The 19,959-nt window shown below is 35.4% G+C and overlaps 1 protein-coding gene across 1 annotated transcript; it reads right to left on the bottom strand.

The window, feature by feature from the left end:
* Window positions 1-215: 215 nt before the first annotated feature.
* zgc:101540 (hsFATP2a_ACSVL_like domain-containing protein) lies at window positions 216-19,933 on the bottom strand. Its single transcript, XM_056451828.1, has 10 exons — window positions 19,314-19,933; window positions 15,766-15,975; window positions 14,683-14,841; window positions 14,106-14,230; window positions 8,595-8,789; window positions 8,429-8,519; window positions 6,442-6,640; window positions 4,773-4,870; window positions 3,253-3,383; window positions 216-632 (listed from the first exon to the last, which is right to left on the bottom strand). Exons 1-10 carry the CDS (start codon window positions 19,789-19,791, stop codon window positions 456-458), a joined length of 1,863 nt encoding a protein of 620 aa, XP_056307803.1. The 5' UTR covers window positions 19,792-19,933; the 3' UTR covers window positions 216-455.
* Between the last annotated feature and the right edge of the window lie 26 nt (window positions 19,934-19,959).

The following is a 19,959-nucleotide window of genomic DNA, read 5'->3' as shown; positions in this document are numbered from 1 at the left end:
TAAATGTTTATAGGTTCTTAAATTTATTCATTGAAATGTTTTTAGTTAATTGTTTATAATTTCTTCAGTTTCTCTTCCTGGTCCAGACAGACAGATCTGAATGCAATATGAGGGTTACGTGCTTATTTTGCTGTTCAGTTTATCCAGTTTTATTCTTCATCTTCCACATTTTCTCTGCTGACCCAGTTCAGAATCACTGCAGCACAAGCTTAAGAAATTCTCATCAACGTTTTATTACAAGTTAGCAGACGATTAAGTGAACGTCCATTATTAACGAGGTTAATGGATAAGGCACACGTGACTGAATGCAGAAAGTAGTAACTGTAAAACACTTGACTGTTCTCCTCTGTAAAGGTTCTAATCGCTCTCTGGAATCACTGCTTTTCCCTGAGATTAGTGGGCAGCTACTGGTTAGTAGGTCTCCAAACGGTGCGGTTAGCTTATTTAGTGGTTCATTACAGTTTAATGTCCTGCGACATGATCGAGTTGTAAACGTCCTGAGAAAGAGGAATGTACTTCTTCTGTGTCAGATCCAGGAAGAACACAGAATCTTCTATCAGCGCTGGATTAAAGCCTTCCTCCACCAGCTTCACCTTCATCATTTTGAAGGTTCCTGTGACCTCCAGAGAATTCTGCAAGAGACGTTTGGCTTCATTACAGACTGAAGAGGAGGACGGCATCTGCTAGAAAGGTCTGTGGGGTTGGGTTTATATTCAGGGTTCCCACCACAATATCTTAGAAACAAAAATCCCTGATATACAGTTGAGGTCAGAATTATTAGCCCCCCTTTGATTTTTTTTCTTTTCTTTTTTTAAATATTTCCCAAATGATGTTTAACAGAGCAAGGAAATGTCTACAGTATGTCTGATAATATTTTTTCTTCTGGAGAAAGTATTTTGTTTTATTTCGGCTAGAATGAAAGCAGTTTTTTATTTTTTTAAAAACATTTTAAGGTCAAAGTTATTAGCCCCTTTAAGCTATATTTATTTTCGATAGTCTACTGAACAAACCATCATTATACAATTACTTGCCTAATTACCCTAACCTGCCTAGTTAACCTAATTAACCTAGTTAAGCCTTTAAATGTCACTTTAAGCTGTATAGAAGTGTCTTAAAAAATATCTAGTCAAATATTATTTACTGTCATCATGGCAAAGATAAAATAAATCAGTTATTAGAAATGAGTTATTAAAACTATTATGTTTAGAAATGTGTTGAAAAAAATCTTCTCTCGGTTAAACAGAAATTGGGGGAAAAAATAAACGGGGTGAATAATTCTGACTTTAACTGTATATAAAAATACCCTGATTTCAATGCCTTGAAGTTTTATTCAAGGCATTGAAATGCAGCATATATAAAAAAAAAAAAAGTGTATATATATATATATATATATATATATATATATATATATATATATATATATATATACATATATATATATATATATATATATATACACTTTTTTTTTTTTTTTTTCCTAGTGGTGGAATATCAGTTACTTAAAATTTTAGTGTCCATTTATCAACATGTAATTTTTCTGTACCCTAATTGTTTTATATTTTGATGCTCATCAACTGGTTCTGTAAGTGAAATCCAGTCACATGACTGTACCTGCTAACTACAGCTAACATGCTAGAATAACAAACACTTTACACCTGAGCACTTCAAAGACTGAGGGATCTATCGCACACTCGACGCAAGTGTTTTTTTTGTTGTTTTTTTCTAGTTTCAGCCTGATGCATTTTCATGACTTGTGCTACACCAAACTTGCCTAAACTCAGTCCTGGAGGGCAATTGTCCTGCCGAGTTTAGCTCCAACTTGCTATAACACACCAGCCAGGAAATATCTAGTAAGAGCTTGATTAGCTTGTTCGGGTTGGAGCTAAACTCTTCAGGACACCCGTCCCCAAATTGAACAATTATTACTTAGAGCGCATTAAAGGGTTCAAAACGCACATACATGTTGCTTATAACACACACAGGGATGTACAGCAGCACACAGATATCTTTACATATGAAAAATGTATGAAATGTAAAAGAATATGCAGAAAATATAAAAACTGCTTGCTAGCATTTTGCTCGGTTGTGGCTGGAAGGACATCCACTGCTTAAAACATATGCCAGAGTAGTTGGTGGTTCATTCACCCCTAATGAATCAGAGACTAAGCTGAAGGAGAATGAATAAACACTGCTACCTCCTCCCATGCCGTCTTCATGGCTCTGTTGTAGCCAGTGTATTCGTGCCAGTAGCCTCTGTTTATTGTCATTACATGTATATCTTTTTTTGAGAGGTATGCATCACCATAGGGTTAGAGGAATATTTGGACACTGGGCAGGGTGGTAGCTGTGTTTTGAGCACACTTCATTGTTTTTGTTCATCAATTCCTGAATAAAACACTGAATTGAGAAATTGTTTTGAAATTAAATCTTTGTGCTTAATTCTAAATTAATATAAATCTTAATTAATTAATTCATATCGGAGACTGTAAGGGGCTGTATGTGTTTATATATATATGCTGCATTTATTTATTTATTTAATATAATTACAGATGTTACAGTAGGCTATTTCGCATCATTGATCTGCAGTTATAATCAACTCATGTTCATAATTAATAATGAACATTTCTACAAGTCTTTGAGTATGAAGCGTCTGTTTTGTGAGAAGTGCTTCTCATATGATGTAAACGACTCGTACAGCTTTACTGTAGACATTTCTTCGGGCGAGAATGACGTTGACTGAAACTTTCTGCCGTACACCATGCCCACCAAAAGAGTACCCTTGGTAACCCTTTAGCAGTGGAAACGCAAGCCCGATAAAGGCGACCCGTACCATACCATACTGTACCACTCAGTGGAATTGGCGTAGATCGCTACAACAGAGCCCCATGTGTTAAAAGAAGATGACAGAAAAGCTAAATGTAAAGTTTGGAAACCTGCTATTGAGCTATCAAACATGTAACGTGAGCAATTCAGTCATGCCAACAGTAAATAAATGATCCACTGTTGTTCTAATAGTGTCTAAGTCATGCAAAATGATATTCAAGCTAAAACTATTAATATTGTTTTTATTTTAACATGATTCTTTTTTTAGATATTATTCAAATGTAAGCACAACAGTGACCTGCTTCTGTTCTTTTCATCATGGTTATTCAGCACTTTAGTAAGTGATTCTGACAATTGGGGATAAGTGGGAACCCTGTATATAAGTTTGTTTGTGAATATGTATGTATGTGTGTGTGTGTGTGTGTGTACCTGAATTCGAATGAATCGAGGTCTGGCGTAGACTGGAAGGTAGTTGGCCAAAACACTGCAGGTGGAGACGCAGTCGAACTCTCTGCCCTCCTTCAGTTTCACTGCTGCCATACCAATCCTTCCTTCATGACCTGAAAAACACAGAAGAGATGCAGTGGGAATATGCAGAAGTATATGGCAGTGTTTCCCAACCCTGTTCCTGGAGGCACACCAACAGTACATATTTAGATATCTCCCTTATTTAACCCATTAACCCATTAAGGTTTCAGAGTCTCTTCTAATGTCCTGATGAGCTGATTCAGGTGAGTTTGATTAAAAATATGTGTGTTGGTGTGCCTTCAGGAACAGGGTTGGGGAAACACTGCAAGATCATGCACCTATCAGTTTCGGCTTTTCATGAAGTTCTGATATTACTTAACGAAAATAAACAAACGTCAAATCGACTGACTTTCACTGACTAAGCTGAATTTCCATCACCATAAGCACTCAGCAGACAAAAAAAAGGCTAATGTCTTTAATTGCGTGATCACGTCACATCTGTTTAGTACACTAGATTTGATTAGATCCTCTCTATTAACTTAATACAACTTTGATTAATACATTAAACGATGATTCTTAAATGATGTCTTTCTACAATAAAGCCTCAGAGTAATGAGCTTGCAACCTAATTAGCTTTATTTTCAATTCAGTCCACAATCCTTTAGTAACACAACGAAGACATGTAATAGATACAGTAAATAACATTTTGACACATGGAAAGTCAATTTTAAGCTAATAATAAATTCCCTGACGTCATGACCTGGACCAAATTCCCTGAAAATCTCTTCAATGTCTGGAATAGACTTTTAATGTTCCAGAAATCTCATGACCAGAGGGAACCCTGTTAACAATGCACTTTTAAGTGTTTCTTTTGTCTTCATTTGTGATTGAAATCTACAGAGACAAACTGATAATGCATATTTTTTTAAGGATGAGTTTTTGCTCCTGCACTGGACCATAATGTCCTCATTTCACCAACTCTACACACTGAACATGTTGAAGCTTTTTAAGTTCACCAGACTTATCGATTTAACCTTGGAATGTAGAATGGACAAAATGCAAGTCACTTTGGATAATAGCGTCTGCTAAATTAATAAATAACCAAACTTCTCCTAGAGGAACCAATGTTCGCACACCAGTCTTACTAAATCCTGTGGGAATCCCAGCATTCCTAGTACTCAATGAAACTATGGAAGAGTCCAGATTTAAACAGGAATCCTTTTCACATCTGAAAAATCGAATCAAGCTTTTACTAGGTTTACTAGAAACATCCTGGCAGGAGCTAAACTTTGGGCACCCCTTGTCTAATCTGATTTAAGCTAAGCTAAAAGTGCTCCCGCCAGACCAAAATATTGGCTGAATGGATTCAAAACCAGTGAAACTCTTCAACTCATTAAAAAGTGGAGGGCTCCTTGAGGAGATCTAAGATTTCAGCTTTCAGCTTTAAAAGATAACAGTTAAACACAAATTCAATCATTTACCTTCAACTTTGACTCCATAAACGTTGGCCTCCTCGATGCAGTCCACCATGCTGAGAATATCTGCCACTTCAGTTGTGGCCACGTTTTCTCCTTTCCACCTGCAAGATTTGATCAAGAGATTTGTGGTATTGGACATGCAAGAATAACTCCTGTTTTGTTTTGGTTTTTTTTGCTTACCCTTTCATTTCCCCACCAAGAAAAAAAGATTTGGATTCCTAATGAACTCCTAATGTCGCTAGTTAACCCACTCAATGCATTTGTTTTCAGCATATTTCTTAAATATCAGCCTCTATCAAATGGTTGATATGTCAGTTTATGGTAAAAGTACCGGAATTAATTGAAAAATCCAAAAATATGAAGTGTAAGACCAATTTATTTAAAAAAATAACCAAAATCAATTTTGATGTAATAATAATAATAATAATATTTTTTGAATACTAAATCATTTTCATTTTTAGAGTATGCCATAAGATATTCTCATTAATTATTTTTACTATAAAACCAAAATCAAGTGCAGTAGTGCAACAGGATTATGTTTGTTTGATTTTTTTTTTTTTTTTTTTTTGTCAACCAACAATGCTGTGTGTGTGAACCATTATTTAAAACAGTCAAAATATGGTCAACCATTTGGTAGAGCGGGCAGTTAAAGACCCCACTTCACAAACACCCCAAAGTGTTCCTCATACTGTGAAACACATTCGACTGCACTGTCCTGATTTTCAGAACTGCTGAAGGCTTTTTGATGAAATTAACTCCCTCCACAAGGAAAATATTCTGCAAAGTGTCACCAGCAAACTTTATCAGATTAATCGTGTATTAACAGTAGAAATCCTAATTTATGTATTCATTTGTTTGTTGTTTTTATTTGTATATTAATTAACCCTTGCGCACTAAATTTTACTACCCCTTCATTATGTTCGGGATGAAAACTGCTGTAAAATGCAGCAGATCAATATTTTATTCAAATAATTTTTTCCACCAATCTGTTAATCAACCTCAGTCCTGATCAAAACTACTAAATGTTTTAAAAATTACAGGATTTTAACCCTTTATTACCAAATTCACAGATGATGGCACTGATTTGATGAAAAAAAAACAAAAAAAAACAGAAAAGGTCTGATCTTCAATATAAAAAGTAGTTGTAGACTAGATTTTTTTAAGCTTTAATCACAGCCTTGGACCTGTGAAAGATTAGTAACAGCATTGCCTTTGATGCATTGTTAGTTTTTGTGCAACAGATTTTCATTTATTCTCCCTAATCTACTGTTGGTGGCTGTTTTTGCCCCATTGACTTCCATTATAAGCCCATTTTTTGATTCCAAAACCATAACAGCATATAATCCAACATTCCTGCTTGTTGCTGGTTTTTCTTGTTGGGAGGAGGTCAAATGTGTAAATCATTTTTCTATTTTGTTTTCCAAAATATGTGTCAATAAGATTTGTCACCAAAAATCATTGTATTTGCTGAAACACAGAGAAAGTCCACATTAAGCCTCAAAATCATGAAAACATCCCCTACAGCACACAATGGTTAATGAGATGTTCTTGCCATGAAAATAGCCCTTGTTGCTGGCATGGCATTTAATAAAAACATCATCATTTCCACCTGCAAAAACAAACCTTAACTCAATGTTTGAAGCTCCTTTACTTCACCTAAAGCTCTGCTGACCTGAACGTGTCTCCAACCCGATCCTGAAAGTAGACAAAGTTTTGATGGTCGATCCTCAGCAGATCTCCACTGTGGAAATACAGATCTCCTTTCTCAAACACGTCAGCGAGTCTCTTCTTATCCGTCTGCTGCTTGTTTCCAGCGTAGCCCACGAACGGCGTATGTTTGGTGATTTTGCCCACCAGAAGGCCCACTTCATCTATCAAACATCACATCAACAGACAATCTAAAGCTGTATATCATCACAGTTAATATCTAACTGTTTATTACTATGAAGCAAGGTCAATGGAAGTCTCTAAAGCTTAAACCTCAGCCTAAACAAACTGCTCATATCTTTATTGATGGCCAATGTCAATAAAATGAATTGTACATCAAAGGTTCCCACTCAAAGCCAAGCGGTCTGACTGAAAAGCTGAATTTCCATTATAGAAGCACTCAGCAGAGAAAAATCTGTCTTTAATTGTCTGGTCATGTCATATCTGTTTAGGGCATGATGCTTAAAGGAACACTTCACCTTTTATTGAAAAAAAGCTCATTTTAGAAGTCTTCTAGAGTTAAACACTTGACTTGAACCATTTTTCAAACCATTCTTGTTCTGGCTGGGTCAAAATTAGCTTAGCTTAGCAGAGTATTTGTAGTTCCTAGTACTACAGAGCTTGGGAACGTGTCGTAAGCAACCCAATTCATTCTGGGTGTTTAGGACAAGGGACAATTCCCATTGATCTCTATTGATTTTTTTTGTATCATGTATATTTACTTATCCGCAATAAACTGTAAGTGCTCGTACTACAGGTAATGAAGAACATCATATATGGAGATGTTTTCTTGCAGTTTTCTTGTTTTTCAAAAAGATATTACTATAAAATGTTGTAATTGCCACTGGTTACATTGTGCGCTCCTGCGTTTGTCCACGAATATGGCCGACCGCAACTTGCCGTGATGCAGATTCCCGAGGTCTATTGACCTACACTGTAAAAAATGCATGGTTCCACACAATTCATTGATGTTGTCCCAACACAAATTGATTAAGTTAACACTTTTAACAAATTTATGTGGATTGAACATAAAAAAATTAAGTTCTCCCAATGAAATCTCAAGAATTGTGTTTTCAAATCAATTTAAATAAGTAGTTTGAATGAGCACAAAAAATATTTTTTTGAGTGTCGAATAGTAACTGATCATTTTCCGTCGGTTTTATTACACGATGTAACTACAGATAAATTTTTGGAAAATCTAGGAGACTTGTAAAAGGTAAACGAAAGGTGTACGAAAAATCCTTTTTTGAAAATAAATGCTAATGGTCCAATCCGATTCAATGGATCATGCTAAGTTAAGCTAATAGTGACCACACCAAAACAAGAAATCAGCTGAATGCTTTTAAAAAAGTTACTACTGTTTAACTCCAGGAGACTTAGAAAAGGTGTATGAAAGGTGTTCAAAAACTTTTTTGAATTTTTGGAACTAAATGCTAACGGTTCAATCAGATTCAATAATTTATGCTAAGCTAAGCTAATAGTGATCCCGACAAAACAAGAAATCGGCTGAATGGTTTGAAAAGTTACTACTATGTTTAACTTTAGGAGACTTGTAAAAGGTAAACGAAAGGTGTATGAAAAATCCTTTTTTAGAACTAGATGCTAATGGTCCAATCCGAGTCAATGAATTATGCTAAGCTAAGCTAATAGTGACCCTGCCAAAACAAGAAATCGGCTGAATGGTTTAAAAAAAAGTTACTACCATGTTTAACTTTAGGAGACTTGTATAAGGTAAACGAAAGGTGTACAAAAAATCCTTTTTTGGATCTAAATGCTAACGGTCCAATCAGATTAAATTAATTATGCTAAGCTAAGCTAATAGTGACCCCGCCAAAACAAGAAATCGGCTAAAGGATTTCAAAAATTTTTCAAGTTAACTGTTCAACTCTAGGAGACTTGTAAATGGTGTACGAATGTCAATAAAATAAATTGTACATCAATGAAGAACTGACCTCTTTCCACCGGGATGCAGAAACCCTCAGTGTTCCTCACAGGCTCTTCTTTCTCAATGTCAAACTTGATGAGGGCAAAGGGGAAGAACAGCTGCGGAAAACAACAGCAATCAACCTGACTTTGCTCCCTCATATCATTTAAGAATTACGTAATCATCACTCATACCTTGCTGATAATATTGATCCGACCAACCACTCCGACTTTATCAGTGTAGTTGATGAAGCCGACGTTTCCCTCAGTGGCGGCGTACAGCTCCCGCACGTGGATGCGTCCGAAACGCTTCAGGAACTCTTTCCAGACGTCGGCTCGCACACCGTTGCCAATGGCGATCTTCACTTTGTGGTCTCGGTCATTGTCTTTCTGCCAAGCGGAAAAATCAGCGAGTGGAAAGAACAAATTAGCGACTGTCCCAAAAAGTTCTCCTGCACAAAGGCAGAACTCTCAAGCTTTGTCTGAAACCTGCTGAGCAAACCCTCCAGACCCACTTTAGGATCAAACTCTCCTCTAATGCTGATTTCTGCAAAGTGCTGTTAGAGATAAACTCTTCAGAAGCTGAAACCTCTTCTGAAACCACCGCTATCTTTTTCTTCTGTTTTTTTAAACATGCATTCAATTCAATTTTACATGCATTCTCAAGTCACACAAGTCTCTTGGGATCACGCAGATTTTGTATGGCCAGACATACACTGCATGATTTCCAGCAGATTTCAGCGAGGTACAAACTCAAATTATACAGGAAGATCAGATGCGATGTAAAGCCAATGCTCACGAGTCAGTTGGACTGGGAATAGGAGATTCCAGGACTGCACGATACTGGGAAAATATGCAATATTGTTGTTAAATGTTGCAAAATGTAACTTACGATGTAACAAAACTATTTGATTAGAAAGTTTTGCAAAAATCATTTATTTACAGTTGAAGTCAGAATTATTAGCCCCCCTGAATTATGCGCCCCGTTAATTTTTTTCCCAATTTCTGATTAACGGAGAGAAGATTTCTTCAACACATTTCTAAACATAATAGTTTTAATAACTCATTTCTAATAACTGATTTATTTTCTCTTTGCCATGATGACAGTAAATAATATTTGACTAGATATTTTTCAAGACACTTCTATACAGCTTAAAGTGACATTTAAAAGGCTTAACTAGGTTAATTAGGTTAACTAGGCAGGTTAGGGTAATCAGGCAAGTTATTGTATAACAGTGATTTGTTTTGTACACAATCGAAAAAAAATTAGCTTAAAGGGGCTAATAATATTGAGCTTAAAATGGCTTTAAAAAATTAAAAACTGCTTTTATTCTAGCCGAATTAAAACAAATAAGACTTTCATTATAGCAATGCCCAGAAGTCCAACATTTTTGGAGAGAGGTGCATGAATACCTTGTAAAGATATTGCAGACCCAGTATGACTTTTGCCCAAGCTTATAAATACTTGGTGACCCATGTCCTTTAAGCCACATGAATAAAACTGAATCCCAGTGGATACAGAGCTGTATTATGCTAGGCAGACGGGTGATTGTTAAAAACTGGAAATCATCCAGTAGACCTCCGATTTTCGAGTGGATCTCAGAGTTAGGACGAGTTGCAGCTTATGAAAAACTCTCCTATAGTTTACATGGAAGAATTGAAATTTATTTTGATAATTGGGGAAAATGTCTAAATTTCTGCGACTCACAATGTTAGCAAACATGTAACAAAATAATAATTAAGGTTATGATATTAGCAGCCCCCTTTTTTTCTTCTTATTTTTTTTTTATTTCTCTCTTTTTTTCTCTCTCTTAAATTTATTTATGTTGTATTGTTCTGCTTTTATGTTAATGCTCTGTATTTGATATTCATCTGCATTATTTGAAATAAGAAAAATCAATGAAAAGTTTAAATCGTAAAATAAAAACAAATAAGACTTTCTCCAGAAGAAAAAATATTATCAGACATACTGTGAAAATTTCCTTGCTCTGTTAAACACCATTTATGAAAAATTCAAAGGGGGCTAATAATTCTGACTTCAGCTGTATGTAATGATCAAACTAAAATAAACTAGTAATCAATATTTTCTCTGAGCTAATTAAATCTCTGAAAAAAAGACATTGAACCAGCATAAACGACTGAACACCTCAGCATAAATTCTGATTATTTTCCTCTCTCGTCTCCCAGCATTAGTATTTGTATTTCCTAATGGAGAGGTGTGGATGAAATTGGTAAAGACCTCATCTGATTGGTCAGATTGGGATAAATCACCTTTGCATGCAGCACACAAATGCTTGCCACATAAAATGAATTGATCACACTTCTCTGAGATATGGATATTGCATATAATATTCCAGGCCTGTAGCCAGCCTGGTGAAAAGGGTGGTTCTTTTTTCCTCAAAAAGTGGACCATTTTGCAGTGTGCCTTATGTTCTATTTAATCAGGAGGTTTAAATACTGCATTTTAGTGACATTTTTAGCTTGTCGGGTGGCCATCATAACCACACTTTTCGAGTTACCAAAAACATTTACAAAATATATAGAATAAAGAAATATGAAAAACAAAAATACAATACAAATTTATCATACCATATCATCAGAAAAAAGGAGTTAAAGTTAAAATAAACACATTAAATAAAAAAACTGTAGCTTATTGTCATTTATTAGGCAAATAACAAACTGCTAGCACAATTAACATTCTCAGTCAGAATTTGACCATCTGAATAATAAAAAATTATAACATTCATTCGTTTCCCAGAACTGGGTTGCAGCTGGAAAGGCATTCGCTGCTTAAAACATGTGCTGGATAAGTTGGCAGTTCATTCCGCTGTGGCGACCCCTGATTAATAAAGGGACTAAACTGAAAAGAAAATGAATGAAATAAAACATTAATTCATTCATTCATTCATTTTCTTTTCAGCTTAGTCCCTTTATTGAGAGGGGTGTGGATGCAGACCTGTTGCAGTGCAATCTGAGCTGCATCCAATGCTTTTTCTAACCCTACCCCTCACCATGTATTGTGTCTGTCATTGCATCGCTGAGTGATGCAATCTCAGCTTGCATCTTAAAGGCTGCATTCAGATACTATTGCCTTTATTAATCTGGGGTCGCCACAGCAGAATGAATCATCAACTTATCCAGCATATGTTTTATGCAGCGGATGCCCTTCTAGCTGCAACCCATCACTGGGAAACATCCATACACACTCATTCACACACATACACTACGGACAATTTTAGCTCACCCAATTCACCTATAGCGCATGTCTTTGGACTTGTGGGGGAAACCGGAGCACCCGGAGTAAACCCACGCCAACACAGGACATGCAAACTCCACACAGAAATGCCAACTGACCGAGCCGGGGCTCAAACCAGCGACCTTCTTGCTGTGCACTGCGCCACCTTGCTGCTCAAAGCACATAATAATATTAAACATAATATTAATAATGTAGAGCTTGACGATTTTTCTAGTCTCTTACATTTTAAAAGTTTATGGATAACAAAAATAGCCTAATTAATATTAAAATGAACTTTAATATGGGCTGCTTTTGATGCTTCAAACCTTTGTATTGGTATTTGTTTTTTCAAGAATAAGGTCCAAGATTCAGAATCAAATTTGGGCTACTTATAGTGAAAGATGACTTCACTTTCGTCATATGTTTTCTTGCACAGCTGGATGTTAGACTCATGAAAAACAATAGTTTGCAATCATTGGAAGCCTTCTTCGATGGGTTATTTTCACATTTTATGATGGCATAGCAGTCAAAATACAAATGAGCTCATGTATGGAACAAATCCTGGACCTTTTATCAGTGTGGTGTGGGTCTTTCGAACCACCCGAACCCCCCCACTGGCTACGGGCCTGAATTTCATGATTTTTCGATATATTGAGCAGCTCTATAAGATTCTACTGGTGAATCTGTTAAAAAAAGTGAATCACACAATGCATTATTTTTTTGCACAGTTTTTCTCAGTAGCTTTGGTGCACACACTATTTCTCACACTATTTACATTTGCACAACAGTTAATGCATTTCTCAAAACAATTAGTACAAACTACAAAACCTAATTGATAACCTGCAAAAGCGTGTCACATGCTCAAAATGGAGAGCTCATTCCTAAAAAACAAGTATTGATGTCAATGAAAGTGTCAGTGTCGTCAAGATGAAAAGTCCTGACACCATTGTTTATGAACAAGATAGTCAAATGGCTTCGTCATGTTTTCATTATGACAGTTTACTCTGTAAATATTTTCCAATGCAAAAAAAAGTCAGATTTTGGTGACACCTCCTGAAAATGCTCAAGACTGCACTATATACTATTTGCACAGCCATTTGAAAACTACAGTAAAGTTAGACATCACTGCATTTAGTGAGGTATCGGAGTACAACACACTGAATATGTATGTTTCACATTTTTACTGCAGATGCTCTTTACAATTCTACTTTATTCACAGCATTGTGCAAAAGAATAAATACACACTTATTTACAACAAACAGAAACTTCCTTTGGGTAGAGCTGTGCACAACTGTAGACAATATTACAGTACATAGTGAAACTGAACCTACAACATACATAGGTCTGTAAATCATTCATGAAATTGTTCAATTTAGAAGACATTTTCAGGAAAAAAAAAAGATTTAAAATGTTTTTATAAAATTTTCTTGACAGATTTTGACAACTAGTTCAACATTTTTGTATGTAATGACTCGAGTAATGTAATGAGGACTATTAGTTTTATATGGAATGACTATTCAGCATTCACACATTTAGTTCATTTTAACTGACACGACAAAAGCGAATGATAATGTTATAAAACAGCAGAGTTGTAGGAAAGCAATTGATGCATGTCCAAAAGCATTTGGAATTTGTTGGTAGGAATGAGAAACTGCTATTATGATGTGCACAACTGACTAATTGTTTTGAGAAATGCATTAACTGATGTGCAAATGTAAATAGTGTTGTGAGAAATGCGCCAAAGAGACTGAGAAAACTGTCAACAGTCTGCATAAAATGCAAGTTGTCATTTAAATCATGATGATCAATAATTCGTGCACTACACTTCGAAGTGACCAAAATACTATATACGGTTGAGTCAGATATATTAGCCTCCCTGTTACATTTGAATTGTTTTATATTTTTTCCCCAAGTTTTAATAACTCATTTCTAATAACTGATTTATTTTATCTTTGTCATGATGACAGTAAATAATATTTGACTAGATATTTTTCAAGACACTTCTATACAGCTTTAAGTGACATTTAAAGGCTTAACTAGGTTAACTAGGCAGGTTAGGGTAATTAGGCAAGTTATTGTATAACAGTGATTTGTTTTGTACACAATCGAAAACAAATATAGCTTAAAGAGGCAAATAATTTTGACCTTAAAATGGCTTTTAAAAAAATTAAAACAGCTTTTCTTCTAGCCAAAATAAAACAAATAAGACGTTCTCTAGAAGAAAAAATATTATCAGACATACTGTTATCATTTCCTTGCTCTGTTAAACATCATTTGGGAAATATTTAAAAAAGAAATAAAAATGACAGGAGGGTGAATAATTTTGACGTCAACTAAAGAGTAGCTCAAAATAATAAAGCATAATCCCAGGGTTGTGGGTTCGATTCCAAGGAGAAACACTTATTTTAAGCCACATCTGCCAAACACATGAATGTAAGAAGCATCTTTACATTTTGAAGCGGTCTGTTTACCTGTGGTGTGTTGCAGAGGTAGCGTAAGGTTTCTCCGATGTACTGCATCACAGTAATGTTGTACTTCCTGCAGTCGTCCCAGAACTGAGAAGCGGAAAACTTCCTCCGCAGAACAAAAGTGCTTCCTGGAGGAACAGCCCATTTCATTCATTACTGTATTTTCTTTACACAGCTGAAGTCAGAATTATTAGCCCCCCTGTATATATTATTTCCCCAATCTCTGTTTAGATACTAGTATTCAGCTTAAAGTGACATTTAAAGGCTCAACTAGGTTATTTAGGCAAGTTAGGGTAATTAGACAAGTTATTGTATAACAATGGTTTAATATTGCTTAAGGGGGCTAATAATATTGACCTTAAAATGGTTTTTACAAATTAAAAACTGCTTTTATTCTATTTTTATTACAATAAATCAAATAAGTTTCTCCGGAAGAAAACAAATTATAGGAAATACTGTGAAAAATTCCATGCTCTGTTAAACATCATTTAGGAAATATTTGAAAAAATAATAATAATAAGGCAAATAATTGTGACTTTCAACTACAAATGTGTGTGTGATATCACATAATCCACCACACCTCTTTCAATGCATCCAACGAGTCCAATGAGGAATCCAGCGCTGTGATAAAGAGGAAGGTTGATGTAGAAAATGTCCTCAGACGTCACTCCACAAACACCCTGGATGAAGGATGAAGCCCAAACCCTCTCATGGGTCACATATGCGGCTTTAGGAAGACCTGCAAACACCAGAGTAAATAGCAGTGTTATTTAGGAACACATCTCATATTTACTGCACACACCAGAGTAAAATCCAGTGTTATTCAGGGACGCAACTTATATATACTGCACCTATGGAGTCATATAACAGAGACTTCTTATTAGGAGGATTAGTATAATTTGGAATACTCCTGAATATGACAATAATGTACATTTTGAATACAAGAATAAATACAAATAATATGTTTTAAAATAAAATTAATTAGAAATACTAATTTATAAAATAAATAATAATAATAATGAACAAATAAAAATATTATATTTGAATAAAAAAATAAAAAAAATATGTATATATAATTTTAAAATATTAATAAATAATAAATATATATTTAAAACTATAAATTATTAAGAAACATTAAAAATATAGTTTGTATATAATAAATACAAATATAAAAATATTAATCTAATAATATAATAAAATAACAAATAGTAATAATCTATAACATAAAGAATATAAATGAAAAAATATGAATATAAAATAAATATAAATATTACATTTTAAAATATTAAAGCAATAAATACTAATCTAAAAATAAATATATTCAATTGTTTTTTTTTTCAAAATTCTAAAATAAATACAAATGAAATTTTTAAAATCTAATAATATAAATAACAGATAAAAAATAAACTATAATATGAAAAAGAATATAAATGAACAAATATGAATATAATTATAAATATCATTATTTAAAATTATTAAAACAAAATAATGAATACCAATATAAAAATAAATATTTATAATTTGCCAAAATGTATAAAATAATTTTAGTAACATACTAAATTAAAAATGTATATAAATAACTTTGAATGTAAAAATAAATAAATATATATATATATATAAATAAATGTACATAAATAATAAAAACAAGTAAAAATAATAATACCTGTGGTGCCGGAGGTGTAGATGTACAGAGCTGTGCTTCTGATGTGGACATTAGATCTGAGTGAAGGAGAGATCGGTTCATCTGACGCTCCAGCGATGGCTGCACCGATACACTGAACACCCTCAGTAGTGCACTCAGAAGACAGCAGGTACACCCGGATGCCCTTCTGCTTCAATGCTGGCAGAATCTCCTCGACAGCATCCAGGAGCTCTACAACACACACACACGCATACATAACAACATACAGCTACATATACACACACACACACACTGCTTATCTCCACAGATACTGACTTCACACACTTAAATATGATAATTACCTGATTTTATTCATTCATTTTCCTTCAACTAAGTCCCTTTATTAATCAGGGGTTGCCACAGCGGAATGAACCACCAACTATTCCAGCATATGTTTTACGCAGTGGATAACCTTCCAGCCGCAACCCAACACTGGGAAACACCCATACACACTCCTTCACATACTCATACACTACGGACAATTTTAGCTCACCCAATTCACCTATAGCGCATGACTTGTGGGGGAAACCGGAGCACCCAGAGAAAACCCACGCCAACATGAGGAGAGCATGCAAACTCCACACAGAAGTGCCAACTGACCCAACCAAGGCTCAAATCAGCGACCTTCTTGCTGTGAGGCATTACCCACTGCGCCACCGTGTCGCCCCCAATATTGGGTTATTTTTATTATCTAAAAAAATTTAAAATTAAATTTTAACCCAGTGGTTGGGTTTGTCCATATGTGACCCAATGATGGGTTACACCAGCCCACTATGGTTCATTTTTGTAAGCGGCTGCATCTGAATGGCAGGTTTCATTTAAGAAATTGGACATGATGTTATGAATCACTGACAATGAGTGCTGGATTATTAGAAATGAATGCTCCGCTTTGAATTGTGGCTGCATCATGGCCTCAGGTGGGCATTATTTTCTAATAATTCAACAGAACAGAGTCCATTATTCTGCTTATAATACCGTTTACAAGCCTAGAGACATGCTATCTCCTCTGTGTACAACTAATTTTATTCATTCATTTTCTTTTCGGCTTAGTCCCTTTATTAATCAGGGGTCGCCACAGCGGAATGAACCACCAACTATTCCAGCATGTTTTACGCAGTGGATACCCTTCCAGCCACAACCCAACACTGGGAAACACTCCTTCTCACACACACACACACACACACACACACACACACACACACACACACACACAAAACGGACAATTTAGGCATGTCTTTGGACTGTGGGGGAAACCGGAGCACCCGGAGGAAACCCATGCCTACACGGGGAGACATGCAAACTCCACACAGAAATGCCAACTGACCCAGCCAAGGCTTGAACCAGCCACCTTCTTGCTAAACGAACATGCTACCCACTGCGCCACTCATGATTAGCTTCTTATGCATTTATTTAATCTAAAGCCTTTTGTTTTGATTTCTGACTGTTGCTGTCATGATATAACTGAACTCACTCATATCAGTGTACTGATACGCTAAATAACTGCACACCTTAGAGTGTTCAGCAGCCAATCAGAATCAAGCATTCAACAGCCCCATAGTATGAGTTACAATAGCAAACATTAATGCTTGTGCATTTCCCCCACAGCTGCAGAACATTGTCAAATAAATAAACACAAATGTGTGTGGTTACAGTACATAGTGTTCTTTTAAATTAGATTTAGTATGTTTATATTTGACTGCACACATTTAGACATGCTGTCTCTTATGTTTATATACTATATTCTTGTTAGTTTCAGTTGTTTGACAGTTTGAATTATGGTTAAATATCAGTGAATGACACATTTTGGAAATAAAAGTCCAAATCTTCTAACAAAATAAACATTAATTCACTGATGACTGTCAAAGTACATTAAAAAGCAAGTATCTCTGAACTTTGACTCAAGAAATATTGAAAATATCATGCACATCTTTATTACGGTATCTATTTTTTACTTTACACTGGGAAATATTGCAGCAGACGCCATTCATTCATTTTCGTTTTAGCTTAGTGCCTTTATTAATCCGGGTTTGCCACAGCGGAATGAACCGCCAACTTATCCAGCACGTTTTACACAGCGGATGCCCTTCCAGCCGCAACCCATCTCTGGGAAACATCCATACACACTCATACACTACGGATAATTCAGCCTTCCCACTTCACCTGTACCACATGTCTTTGGACTGTGGGGGAATCCGGAGCAAGCGGAGGAAGCCCACGTGAAGAGAACATGCAAACTTCACACAGAAACGCCAACTGACCCAACCGAGGCTCGAACCAGCGATCTTCTTGCTGTGAGGCGACAGCACTACCTACAGCACCACTGCGTCACCCAGATGCCAATCAATTTACTTAATAAAATATAACATAATTGATCGCTTAGAATACTTAATGTTTTTTAAACATGGTGAACTTATATAATGTCTTCGCTATATTGTTACTAAGCATGAACACCCATTATTTGTGACTATTATAAGTATCAGGTGTAATGAGTTACACAGTAATTACTGTGATAAATTACTTTTCTGATGAAAAAGTAAAGGAATTATTTTTAATTTTTAGGTAATTTAATTAGTTCCTAATAATATACTTGCTCTACACATAAATTCTTTCAGTTCTACGTAAACCAATAAACTCAGGAGTGCAGAGTAATATATTTCTTATTTTTTTTCTTTTTCTTTTTAAAGAATATATATATTATATATAATACATGTATAATGATTTACAGTGTCAAAACAATTACATGTGCTTAAAAAAAAGAGTTCATAAACTGAGAGAATGTCAATATATGGTTTGTACGAGTCAATAACTTAAAACGTTATGTATTTTGATTCAATCTGCTGCATAAAGCATATGTCAGAGTAGTTGGCGGTTCATTCCACTGTGGCAACTCTGATTCAGGCACTAAACTGAAGGAAAATAAATGAATGAATATATTTTGATTCATATGTTGTTTAAAAATTAAGTGTTAATGTTTTAAAACAACTAAAAAGTCATGTTGGACTCAGATTTTAAGAATAAGTAGTTCAATTTCTATCAATGAATTGAAATTTATGTGAATTTTAGTGTTGAGTAAAGTAATTAAATTACTTAAGTTAATTTTCAGACAAGAAAAGTAATTTAAATACTATATTGATGATGTAATAACTAATTAACACGTTTTTTTAAGTAACTTAACACTGTTGACAATATACAGCATTTTCATCCGGAGTAAGTTTCCTATATTTTAATATTCCTAAAAACATCTATCATAATCATAATTTGCACCTTTCGCAGACTCTAATTTAATTCAAGTTTATTTGTATAGATTTTCACAATAATTATTGTTTCAAATCAGCTTTAGGCAAGGACATTATCGCATTACAAACAAAATCAGAATAGTTAAGGTTATTAGTTATTAACTTTAATAATTAATAATAACTTTAGAAATCCAGAGAATGCCTCAGTGCAAGGCCTCGCAAACCGGTATTCCCTCTAGTAACTATAACAAATCTAGGAATATTCGCACACTATCAAGTGCACTTAAGACTTACCGGCGTCCGCTATGAGCACATTCGCGCCGCAGCAGGAGAAGCAGTGAAGGAGTGATTTGGATCTGATGTTGAAGTTCAAGAGTGCAGCGGGACAGCCCAGTTTGGCCAGGCCGAGCCAAGTCCACACGAACCGGGGCTCATTCCCTAGGAAAAGCGCGACCGTGTCCCCTTCCCGGAGGCCGACCACCGAGCGCAGCGCCTCCGCCACTTTATTGCTCTGCTTCTCCACCTCCTCATAGGAGAAAGTCTCGCCTTCAAAATGAATGAACACTTTTCTCGGGTGTTTCTTCACCGCCTCCAAAAAGCAGTCCACAATGCTATAGAAGGGAGTTTTCCTCTTGTAAATGTTGAGTCGGACGCCGCATCCGAGAGCTCTGTATATATAAACGCAGTCCTGGAGAAAGTACGGGAAGAAAGTTTTGAGGAGCGCGGGAAGGAGGAGAGCCAAGCCCGCGAGCGCAGTCATCCACACATACATGTTCACTGGAGAGTGTTGAGCAGCTTTAACTATGAGGTTAACTATATTCCATAGTCTGACTCTACCGGGACAGTCTTAGAATTCACGGAGCACATTCTCTACATGCAAGTTCAGCCCTTTTGGGGCTCTGGAGAGAGATTATATCATTCTGGTCCACCCCCGACTCAA

Source organism: Danio aesculapii, chromosome 25 (genome assembly GCF_903798145.1).
Source record: "Danio aesculapii chromosome 25, fDanAes4.1, whole genome shotgun sequence".
NCBI classification, from domain to species: Eukaryota; Metazoa; Chordata; class Actinopteri; order Cypriniformes; family Danionidae; genus Danio; species Danio aesculapii.
This window is presented reverse-complemented; position numbering and strand designations above follow the sequence as displayed.